This window comes from Propithecus coquereli, unplaced genomic scaffold (assembly GCF_000956105.1).
Source record: "Propithecus coquereli isolate 6110/MARCELLA unplaced genomic scaffold, Pcoq_1.0 Scaffold13, whole genome shotgun sequence".
Lineage (NCBI taxonomy): Eukaryota > Metazoa > Chordata > Mammalia > Primates > Indriidae > Propithecus > Propithecus coquereli.
In genome coordinates this window covers 7,884,165-7,896,848 of record NW_012137191.1, presented here as the reverse complement: position 1 = coordinate 7,896,848, position 12,684 = coordinate 7,884,165, and the positions used below count along the sequence as shown (strand labels likewise).

At 33.5% G+C, this 12,684-nt stretch overlaps 1 protein-coding gene across 1 annotated transcript in view; it reads left to right on the top strand.

Annotated features, from left to right (window-relative positions):
• Window positions 1-12,684, top strand: part of LRRK2 (leucine-rich repeat kinase 2) — a 138,913-nt gene that overhangs the window by 59,093 nt on the left and 67,136 nt on the right. The window contains exons 21-26 of the mRNA XM_012638395.1: window positions 3,838-3,956; window positions 5,029-5,098; window positions 5,597-5,814; window positions 8,811-9,061; window positions 9,363-9,511; window positions 12,500-12,593. Of these exons, the coding sequence (XP_012493849.1) occupies window positions 3,838-3,956; window positions 5,029-5,098; window positions 5,597-5,814; window positions 8,811-9,061; window positions 9,363-9,511; window positions 12,500-12,593 (901 nt within the window). The remainder of the gene's footprint in view (window positions 1-3,837; window positions 3,957-5,028; window positions 5,099-5,596; window positions 5,815-8,810; window positions 9,062-9,362; window positions 9,512-12,499; window positions 12,594-12,684) is intronic.

Below are 12,684 nucleotides of genomic sequence, written 5' to 3'. Positions count from 1 at the left end.
AATTTATGTAGATTAAATCTATAAATCAATTTGGGGGAATTGATACTTTAATAGTGAGTCTTTTGACATAAATGTGGTATACATTTGTCTTTTAAAATTCTTTTAGTGGTATTTGTATTGCATGTTTTCTAATACTACTATAAATGTGTTATATTTTAATTCAATTTCCAATAGTTCACTGATGACATATAGAAATACAATTGATTTATTTGCATTAACTTCGCTAAACTCACTTATGAATTCTAGTAAATTCTGTAGGATTTTCAATGTTCACAATTATGCCATTTTCTAACAACGACAGACTTGCTTCTTCTTTTCTAATCTGTATATCTTTTTTTTCTTGTTTTATTGCACTGGCTAGGACCTCCAGTACTATGTTGAATAGAAGTGGTAAGACTGGGCGTCATTCCCTGGTTTCCAAAGTTAGGGGGAAAGAAATCAATCTCTCATCATTAAGTATGACAGTATCTGTAGTTTTTTATGGATGCCCTTCATCAGGTTGAGGAAGCTACTTCCTTAGTCATCATTTGCTGAGCCTTTTATCTTTAATGGGTGTTGGAAAATACTCGTCAACATCTGTGCAAAAATAGTCATATTTCCCCCCTTTATTTTGTTAATATGGTCGATTACATTGATTGATTTTCTAATGTTTATAGACTAAACTTGCATTCCTGAGGTAAATCTCACTTGGTTATAGTGTGCTATCCCTTTTATATAGTATTGAATTTTATTTTCTAAAATTTTAAGAATTTTGCATCTCTGAGAAATATTGGTCTGTAGTTTCATTCATTCGTGTGATAGTAATGCTGGCCTCTTGAAATGACTTGGGAAATGTTCCCAGTTCTACTATTTTCTGAAAGAGTTTGTGTAGAGGTATTATTTCCTTCTTAAATGCCTCATAGCATTCACCAGCAGAGGCTATCTAGGTTTGGAATTCTTTTTGAGGGGGGAGATTTTAAATTATAAATTTAATAACTTACTAAAGTTATTAAGATTTATGGTTATTTGGATTTTCTTTTATTTCTTAAATCAGTTTTAGTGACTTGTGACTTTCAAGGAATATGTCAATTTCACTTAAGGTGCCAAACTTCTTTAATGTTTAATGCTATTTATAACAATTTCCTATTATTTTGTTAATGTGTGAAGGATCTGTAGCGATACCTGGTCTTTCGTTCTGACTTTGGTAATTTGTGTCTTTCCTTCTATTTTTCTTGTTCAGTCTAGCTTAAGGTTTACCAATTTTGTTGATCTTTTCAAAGAATCAGATTTTTGTTTCATTGATTTTTTTTCTATTGTTTGTGCCTTCATTTTCATTTATTTTTGTTCTGATCTTTATTATTTCCTTTTCTTTTTTGTTTTTTATTTGGCTCTTTTAATAGTTCTTAACTTGGGAACTTAGGACACTGATTTTTAGACCTTTCTTATTTTATAATATAAATATTTAAGGCTATACATGTCTTACTAAACACCACTTTCATTGCATTCCAAAATTTTGATATGGTCTGTTTTTGTTCTGTTTTTAAATTTTTTAATTTCCTTTGTGACTTCTTTGATTCATGAGTTATTTAGAGGAATCTCATTTATTTCCCGAATATTTGCATATTTTTCTGGATAACTTCCTGTTATTGGTATCAAGCTTTTTTGTGTGTTTGGACAACCTACTCTGATGATTTCTGTTCTTTTAAATTTATTGAAACATGCTTTGTGGACTATTGTGTGGTTTGTCTTAGTGATGTTCCATGTGCAACTGAAAAGAAAGTGTGTTCAGCTGTTGTTGGGTCAAGTCAATTATGTCAAATTATTTGGTAACATTTTCAAGTCTACGACTTTACTGATTTTTGTCTCTACTTGTATTTGAAAAAGAAATGTTGACATTGTAAATGTGGATTTGTTAGTCCTTTCAGTTCTATCAGTTTATGCTTTGTGTATTTTGTGAAGCTCTATCATTGGTGCACAAACATTAAGCATTATAATTTTTTTTGTGAATTAACCTCTTTGTATTGATCTAAGTATCATTTCCTTCCTCTGGAAGAATTCCCTTTTATGTTTCTTTCTTTCTTTTTTTTTTTTTTTTTTTGAGACTGTGTCTTGCTCTGTTGCCCAGGCTAGACTGCCATGGCATCATCATAGCTCACAGCAACCTCAAACTCCTGGGCTCAAGGGATCCTCCTGCCTCAGCCTCCCGAGTAGCTGGGACTACAGGCGAGAGCTACCACGCCTGGCTAATTTTTTCAATTTTTTTTTAGTTGCCCAGCTAATTTCTTTCTATTTTTAGTAGAGATGGGGTCTCACTCTTGCTGAGGCTAATCTTGAACTCCTGACCTCAAGCTATCCTCCTGCCTCAGCCTCCCTGAGTGCTAGGATTACACCTTTTATATTTCTTGTAGTGCATATCTGCCAGAAACCCTTACATGGATTACTGGAGCTCTTTATCCATAACTGCCCCATAACTCCCAGCTACCTCAGTCTCCGTGAATGTTCATCTGCATCTCCTCATCTCAGGACAGCCACCAGACTTTGTTGAAATTTCTTCTCCCTGTGTCAGTGGGCCTTAGATTGCCTCTAGGCAGAAGGCAGGGTGATCGTAAGGCTCGCGTAATTTGTTTCCTTTCTTTCAGGTATCACATAGTCCTGGGCTGTCTGTTGCCCAGTGTCTGAATCCAGTTGTCTAATATATTTGTCCAATTTTCTTGTTTATGGGAGTAGGCTAAGTTCTTGCTTGTTACTCCATCATGCCTGAAAGAATTCTCTTCAAGTATTTTTAAGGAAAACATTAGAAATGTTAACATAAAATAATTATAAAATGCACTATGTTGCTAGGACAAATAATGTGCTAATAGACCCTTTAGAAACATAAAGTGGGGTAATTATGAAAATTTAATAATCTTTATAAGATATACAAATGTAATTAAATTATGAATTCTATTTTATAAAAATTATTAAGGATAATTTAAATTATAGAATTAATGAAATTTTAATAATGAACCAGGCAGGAATTGTTTGTATCAAGATTTATGCTAAATATTATGAAGTTGATTTTTGGATATATAGATGTTATTATTTGGTTTTGACACACTTATTTCTTTGTGTTTCCAATATAAAGAGTGATTGAATTTAACATCTTATGAATAAGTTTTCACAAATGCCCCATGTTATTTATCGTTAATAATGATTTATTTATTAATCTTAATTTTCTTGAAAACTTATAATTTTCAAAGTACTTCTCATCCCTTATATCACAAAACAATTATTGCCAGCTAAACTCATTGTGTTTGTTTTAATGTCACTCCATAAAAGAAACTGTGAAATATGAAATTCAAATGAGAGATATTCTCAAGATTGCTGAATGTTAAATAATTTAAGCGTGATTCCGTTATTTAAAGCAAGACTTGAAAAATTTATAAGAAAAATGAAGAGAAACAGAAAAGAGTAATATTGTATACAAACTTTCTCTGCTTTCTGTACACACATGTATTAGTATTTGTTACAGCGTGTGTAACCACTGATTTACTTGGCTTTTTCCTACTCGACTATGAGGTTCTCTGAGGCATGGATTTTTTTTTCTCCTTATCATTATCCAGCACTTACTCAGTGCCTAGTCTATGACAGCCATTTAATAAATATTTATGAATGAAGAAAAACGTAGTTGAATTTTTAAAGTGAAAAACCAACATGGCTTATCATTTCTATTTTAAAGATGTTACAAAGGGAATTGACTGTGAAATTTCCTTTAAGAAAAATACGTTTAATCTTCCATGATTGAACTAATATACTAGCATCTTATGATTGAGTAAGCTTTTCTCACTAACCTTCATGTTTTTTATCATTTCAAAATAGGAAGTGAAGGCTCATTTCTTGTGAAAAAGAAATCAAACTCAATTAGTGTAGGAGAATTTTACCGAGACCCTGCGTTGCAGCGTTATTCTCCAAATTTGCAAAGGCATTCTAATTCATTGGTAAGTGAATTGTGATTATGTTTTGTGCTTTGCTACTGACATTCTCTTGACGACTAGAGTTTGTGCCTAAGCAAGAAGAATCACTTTTGAATGGTAGAGAATTCCCTGAAGTGTGAAAACTCTGTGTATTTATTTGTCATAAATTATGTTAAATTCACATTTGCAGACTTTTGAGCATGCAGAGTTAGAATTTGTTTGGGGCATGGGTATACTGACTGAATACACTTCAAGATGGTTTTCCCCTTCTTTCTTTTCAGAGCTCCATGTCTGAAAAGAGCCAGGATGAGTCTGTGCATAATGGCGTCTGTTGGTCTTAGGAATACTTTAGGTAGAAATCTTAGAGCGGTTTCTAAGGAACCAGATAGGAGTCTGAAGGATACTGAGCAAGATGGAGTAGCATAACTTTGGTCATCAAAACATATTTTTTGTGTGTATTGAGAATCATTTAGTTTCTAGAAACCATTATAATTTCAACCTCCTATACATTTAGGAACTATGGAAGGACTATGGCATATTTACATGATGAGTTTGATAATTCCAGTTGGGGAACTTGGGAGCCATTGTACTTTCAGGTTCACTTTGAAGCATCTATGCTAATGTATGCTTTAATTTGAATCATAATTCACTACTAAAAATATGAGGGTTATTTTATGTTAATTTTAGATCACAAGATGGGCAAAAGGAATGACTATAACGGAATAGTTTAAATTAGGTCTCAGTCTTTATATATGCCCATTCTAATTTATATAAACAGCTTAGTTAGAAAAAGTAGTTTGGTTGATTAAATTGTACATATACAGCTTCGACTCAACCTGTCTGCCTTTCAGTTTCCTTATATTTAAAACAAAGGCAAAAGAGTAGATGCTTCTAAGGTCCTTTGGGCACTAAAATGGATTGTCTTTTTTTTATCTTCACTATTGGGTTCTTAGTTTGTACTTGCCCATTTTTGTCCCATAATTATAAATACCATTTATTTCCCTAAAAATTTCATGGTTGTTTCTGTATAACAAATGTCCTCTTCTCAAAAAAAAAGACAAAAATTTTATTATACACATAATTATTTGTTTAATAGGGGCCCATTTTTGACAGTGAAGATTTACTGAGGCGAAAAAGAAAAATATTGTCTTCGGATGATTCACTCAGTAAGTATTTAGAAGTAATCGTAAGTAAATAGATATTTTGGGCAGAATACAGTGCTTTGTTAAATTTCCTCTAATCGTTCAAGTTTTCTTGGTGTCAATTTCATTTTACATAATCTTCATATGTATTTATTTAATGATTCCACAGGCTATAGAAAAATGAAATATAGTTATAGATTAAAAAAATTACCTTTTATGAATATTATAGAACACTTTGATCTTTTTTATGAGTTTCCTGAAATGTAAATAATACCCCTACTAATGCTACTCTTCATCCTCTTCTTCAGTTGTTGTCTTTTAAAAATACTACTTGTACCAGCTGATTAAATATTTTTAATTTACTGTTCATATCTACCGTTGGAATGCAAGTTCCATAGTTTGGTTTTCTACTGAAACTTCAGTGCCTTAAAGATAACTTGATGCTAGTAAGTGCTCAGTAAACTTTTACCAAGTAAATTTAAATTATTTGCTTATTTGTTCATTGTTTGTTTTTGACAAAAGGGTCATCAAAACTTCAATCCCATATGAGGCAATCAGACAGCATTTCTTCCCTGGTTTCTGAGAGAGAATATATCACATCACTAGACCTTTCAGCAAATGAACTAAGAGATATTGATGCCCTAAGCCAGAAATGCTGCATAAGTAGTCACTTGGAGCATCTTGAAAAGCTGGAGCTTCACCAGAATGCACTCACGAGCTTCCCACTGCAGCTATGTGAAGTAATTTAATTCATCCTTATAACTTTCAGGATATTTGAAGAGCTTTTGTATTTATATCTAACTTGCATGGTTAACTCTTTCAAAAGAAGGTTCTACTTTCGTGTGTCATTGGTCAATAATCCCCCCATTCTTCTGGTTTTCGCACAGGTATCTTAGTCTGTTCAGAAACATCTTTGAGGGCAGGCAATGGAAACAGAGGTTTGATTAGAAAAAAATTCTAGGTTCTATCTTGATGATACAGGATTTGTGTTAAAGTCTATCAAGGCTATATTGTTTAGGACCTCAATTATTTAATTCTACTAAGACAACTTAAACAATTTAAATTAAATGAGGTAGGCTAGAATTAGAGCTGGTTTGGTGGTACTGGCTCTGACTTAGCTACCAACTATTGCATGACAATAAGAACTTGTCACTCTGTCTACTCTAAGCCTTCATTTTCTCATCTGTAAAATACAGATACTCAACTAAATGATCACTGATGATTACACATTGTTTTGCATTTTAAAATTACATGTAACTTAAAGATTTTTTTTTGCTCAAAGTTTCTATCTTGTAAAAATTAAAGTATAATACAGTTTGTTGATGGGACAGTCCTCTGAATATTGACTTTCCTCATCATTTTTATGTACTATGGGTCAGAACAGTATTTAAAGCCAAAGAAGATATCATGACAAATTAAGATTATCTTAATATGAATTTTTAAAATTTTAAGCCAGATTTTTAGACTGAATTGTAAAGTTTGATAAAGGATCACTCACACTTGCTTTTTTTTTTTTTTTAAAAAAAGTAAACCCTAGTTTTGTTGCAAAATATATTTTCCCTTTTTCTAACCTATTAACTTTATCATAATTTTTAGGTTTTAAAAGCAACATTACATAAATTTTAAGTGTGTTTAAGTTGTGTCTTTCCCCTAAAGTTTATATGTCTGGAGACAGAAGAAAGAAAGATGACCCCCCCCCTCAACTCCATCCCAATGTCTAGAAGGTGTCCTCTATCTCTCTTCCACCTCTTTGCGTGACTATCCTCCAGGTCACCCAGGTCTCATTTTATTTTTATCTTATTTTATTATTACTATTATTTTTGAGACAGAGTCTTGCTATGTCGCCCAGGCTGGAGTGCAGTGGCATGATCATAGTTCACTGCAACCTTGAACTCCTGGGCTTAAGCAATCCTCCTACCTCACTTTTGGATTAGCTGGGACTATAGGCATATGCCACCACACCTGTCAAATTTTTTTATTTTATGTAGAGACAGGGTCTGACTATGTTACCCAAGACGGTCTCAAACTCCTGTCCTCAAGTGATCCCCCCACATTGGCCTCCCAAAGTGCTGGGATAACAGGCCTGAGCCACCATGCCTGGCACAAGTGTCAGTTTAAATGTCACTTCCTTACCTTCTATTTCTCTCTTTCTACCCTTCAGCCAACCTACCCACCTGGTTTACATTTCCATGACACCTGATGTCTTTCCCCCAATTCGCATTCACTCATAAAATTTGATTTAACGTACATTGCCCTCACTAAACTGTGAACTCCTTGAGGACAGGAATTGGTTTAGCCTAATAAGGCCTGATGTAGAGTGGAGGCTCGATACTTACTGAATTAATTTGTGGAGGAAATAATCGCTGACACTTGGTAAGCCTTCAGTAAATACTTGTTAAATGAATAAATAAAGAATTCTAGAATTTGGCATAGCTAAAACAAAGAGAATTTGAAGAGAGTATGACAAAGTGAGATGCAACAGGGCATTCGATAATTGGACCAGCTCAGAACCTTCTCTTAGGGAGATTTCAAAATGACACCACTAGATGGCACTTTTTTCGTTACTGCCTGAAGGGTCTCAACTGTTCGTTTCTAAAAGAAAATTTCCTGATTAAACCTTAGGAATAAATGATTTTAAAATCTTTCCTTCTGAATAAGCTAGTGGGATCTGACACAAAGGCAGGAATTTTGAAACAACTTCTGGGGTGAAGAGTCATTAATAAGCCTCTATAATCACATCAAACTCTTTAGAATTCCTTGTGAAGATAAATATATTAGATGAAGAGGAGGATAGAAAACTGATTGATTTTGGTTTTTTAGCCCTTGGACAGTAATGCATACCAAGGATTTTAAAAATTGACGTGATATGTAGATGGAGGTTTGCTATTATCACTGTAAAATTAAGAAATTGCTTAAAAAAGAAGATACAGATTTGAAACAAAAAGTTCCATAAAAAAGAGGAGATTCTTGCCAGACACAGTGGCTCATGCCTCTAACCCTAGAACTCTGGGAGGTCAATGTGGGAGGATCATTTGAGGCCAGGAGTTCAAGACTAGCCCGAACAACATAGCCAGACCCAAAATTATCCAGCTGTGGTGGCATGTGCATGTAGACCCAGCTATTCAGGAGGCTGAGGCAGGAGGATTGCTTGAGCCCAGTAGTTTGAGGTTTCAGTGACTAGCTGATGCCACTGCACTCTAGCCTGGGCAACAGAGTGAGATCCTGTCTCAAAAAAAAAATAAATAAATGAAAATAAAAGAAAGAGGAGGTTCTAAAATCAAATATGTATTATGTGTGACTACCTTATGATTAAATCTTATATATATTAAAATGTGAAACAATTTCTAAAAGATAGTATTTAACAATATATTCCCAGGATTATATTGTACTGCTTATCACTAAATTATTAATTCAAATATTTGTTGAGGCCTATTCTCCTTCCATTTTCCTTTTTTCAGAAATAATTTACAAAAAATGTGAATTAAACTCTAAACCTTATTTTTATGAACCTGGTTTTGACAGCCTACCTATTGTATTTTTCCTAATTTTACTCATGCTGTAGCAGAGATGGTTGGGCTAGTCAGTATACTGAAATTCTGTTGTGGATTGTGTTTCCAGCTTTTTAAAAAAATTCTTGATGGTTCTAATTATCAGAGGTATGGAAGGCAGAAATATTTAGCTAGACTTAAGTTTCTTAGATCGTTCATTTTAGAATTTTAAAATATTGTCTTTTCAGACTCTGAAGTGTTTGACACATTTGGACTTGCATAGTAATAAATTTACATCATTTCCCTCCTACTTGTTGAAAATGAATTGTATTGCCAACCTTGATGTCTCTCGAAATGACATTGGACCGTCAGTGGTTTTAGATCCTGCGGTGAAATGTCCAACACTGAAACAGTTTAACCTGTCATATAACCAGCTGTCTTCTGTTCCTGAGAACCTCGCTGATGTGGTAGAGAAACTGGAACAGCTCATTTTAGAAGGGTAAGAAAGGATTCATTAAAGACAAAAGGGTTGCCTAAATATGTTGAGGTTGATAAAAGGTGCTACCATTTCTATGACAATGAATTTCTGTGACAATGAGTTTTAAACAAAAATATAATAAAAGACTGAGGCAATTAACATTATGTCTATCAATTGACTTAAATTTTCACAACTAATCCTAAAATTAATAAATCTTCTTTGATGCTATTCTTTGAAGGCAAATTATTTTGATATTTTTTCTTTAAAGCCTATGAGTTCATGCAGTCTCATCCTTTTTTTTTTTTTTGTCTCCCATGACTAGAAATAAAATATCAGAGATATGTTTCCCCTTGAGCCTGAAGGAACTGAAGATTTTAAACCTTAGTAAAAACCACATTTCATCCCTATCAGAGAACTTTCTTGAGGCTTGTCCTAAAGTGGAGATTTTCAGTGCCAGAATGAATTTTCTAGGTAAGTGTTCTGTGTGGGTAACCTCCTTACAAGGCCTTTTAAGTAGTACAAGATGAGTCATATATGATCATTTTAGGTGAGGATTTAAAAGTGGTGCTTTCATTTAAATATTATGCTGGAGTTTCAAAAACGAAGTTAGCAGGTTGGCAATAAAAAGAAATGAGCTGTCAAACCATGAAAAGACATGGGGGAAACGTAAATGCATATTGTTAAGTGAAAGAAGCCAACCTGAAGAGACTACATAGTGTTTGATCCCGACTATGTGATTTTCTGGAAAAGGCAAAACTATGATAGGGACAGTAAAAAGATCAGTGGTTGCCAGAGGTTGGGAGTGGACAGATGAATAGGCAGAGCACAGAGGATTTTTAGGGCAATGAAGCTATTGCGCATGATACTATGATGGTGAATACATGTCATTGTACCTTTGTCAAAACCCATAGAATGTACCACATAAAGAATGAACCCTAAGGTAACCTGTGGATTTTGGGTGGCAATGTTGGCTCATCAATTGTAAAAATGTGCCAAACTTATGCAAGTTGTTAATAATGGGGGAAACTGTGTAAGGGGAGGTGAAGGTGAGAGAAGAAAGGGTATGGGGGACCCTCTGCACTTTCTGTTCAATTTTTCTATAAACCTAAAGCTGTCCTAAAAATAGTCTATAATTTAAAAAAAAATTAGCAGATTGTTATTGTCATAGACTAAAATGACAGTTACCTGGCCTACAAATACTCATTATACTGTGGTTCCTTTTGTTTTATTAAACCAAAAATGCACATTGCTGTCTGAGCTGGGTGAAGCATCTTTATGCTGGAATACTGCTTATTATGCCGAAGTTTCTTCAACAATGTTTTTTTGTATTATAAGTGCAATTGCTATTACTGCTACTGTTTTTAGAAATAAAATTAATCATTTAACAGTTTTCAAATTAGTAAACTTAATGTGTACCCATTTATCTCTTGCTTTTTGCAAGATATTATAATAATACATAAGATGATCATCACTTTCATCATATTGAAAGTTCTGGAATAGGAATACCCTAAGGTCTCTTAGCATGTGAGATAATACAGGGAATTATGTTCATTTGTAGCCTATCTGAATATTTCAATATTAAGGAACAAAATACTTTTATGGCAATACACAGGGACTCCCCATATTTCATTTCCCTTAGTAGAGACCACACATATCTTGCCACCCATGTGATAATTCTATACCTGACTCAATAAAATAATTTTTAATACTGTTTAATAGCAGAATACAGTTTGACTACTTATTTAAAAGATTTTAACTTTTCAGAACTTTCAGAAACTAATAATGATAAAAGCCATGTGAATTTGCATAGTTTTTTTCTCCTTTTTCCCTCCCTCCCTTTTCCTACCCTCCCGAATATTAACCGTGTTTTTACCATGAGCCCGAAACCGGAGATAGAGTGATTCACTTACTAGTGAGCAAAACAGACCCAGTCTCTGCCCTTAAGGAACTTGTAATTAAGTTCGGAAGACAGACAGGCATGAAATAATGCTGGCACCAGTGTAATTGTATATTGTGCTAAAGGCTGTGGAAGAGTTTCAGGATGCTATGAGGGTACCTCAAGGGGATTAGATCAGACTGTGAAGTTGGGGAAACATTTCCATGCCTGTGCTATTTAAGTTGGCTCTGGAAAGAAGAGCATTCAAAAGGACTTTGAGGCTTGTTTATGGTCAATGTGTCATCTCAGCTGAATCTCACAAAAATCTGTACAGTAGAACATGTATGACCTCTGCCTAATTGAGGAAATCGAAACACTGAAATTTTTGTGTGACATGTTCAGGGGCCTGCAATTAATTAACTGGTTGTGAAAGTATGGATAAACGTCAGTTCAAAAATCCATTTACTTTGCACTACCCAACCTTAATGCTTTGAGAAGTGGTCTTGCATTTGAGGAGATGTCCCCTGGAGGTGATATTTGAGCAGGACCACTAACCATGAAAAATAATCCCATGTGGAATGAAGTTTCAGTTCTTTGGTCTTATGAATGTTTTTCATACAACATCTGAACCTCAAGACTGTTAATTCTTAAGTGGAGAATCATTTCTACTCATTTATTTTGCCAGTAGGTGAGGTCTAATATATATCTCTCTGCTTCTCAGGGAGACAGCTTCTAGCAGTGTCCTGGAACATTTTGACCCTTGAAGATTTTTTTAGACAAAGCATAACTCATACTTTTGACCTTGAAAATGCTAAGAAATAATTTCTCAATTCAGTTTCACAGAATCATAGATTTGTAGATTTCTAAAGAATCTCAGGAGTTCATTGTGTCTAGCTACACTATTTTATAGATGAGAAAACAGGCTGTATGGATTGCTCAGTTTCCCAGTTGTGTTCCACAGAATTTCATTCCTTGGAGGCACCTCATACTGTATTTCCCTCTTGAAAATTCATAAAATATACCAGAACATTGAGAACTCTGAGATATTTTACTTTATTTTACCTAGTATTTCTCAATCTCAGATCATATGATTAAAGAATACTTTTATTGACATCCATTATTATTCCATAGAACACTCTTTATGAGATAGTACCATAAAGAATTTTTATCCTTATACTGTATTGTATATTAGTAAAGTGTTCAAAAGTGTTACAGTGAGTTAGAGTAATAATTTGAGTTAATCTATATGTTATATAATAACATCACACATAATTTGAAATGAATAGTCTGATAATTTTTACTTTGTACAAATGTTGGGTAGATAAATTTATATTTAGATAATTATTTATCTTTCATATTAAAAGATTCTGATAAGTATGACATATTGTTTTATTGTTTAGTGGCAATATTAAAGATATTACCTTATTTTAAAAAGTAGGCTTTTAAAATACTGTCAGTGTGAGAATGAAATTAAATTAAGTGACACATCATTGGTAGGTGTTATTATTGTTGAATTTAATGAAAATCTAGTTAAATCTAGATAAAGTGATTAAAATGTTTATCTCATTTTTATTTTCTTTCAGCTGCTATGCCTCTCTTGCCTTCTTCTATGACAAGCCTAAAGTTATCTCAAAACAAATTCACATGTATTCCAGAAGCAATTTTAAATCTTCCACAGTAAGTTTATTGTTATTTTAATTTTAAAACCACATGAGCTGGAACAGAACCTTTAGAAACATGGTTTCAATTTGGGCATATAAAAGTGATT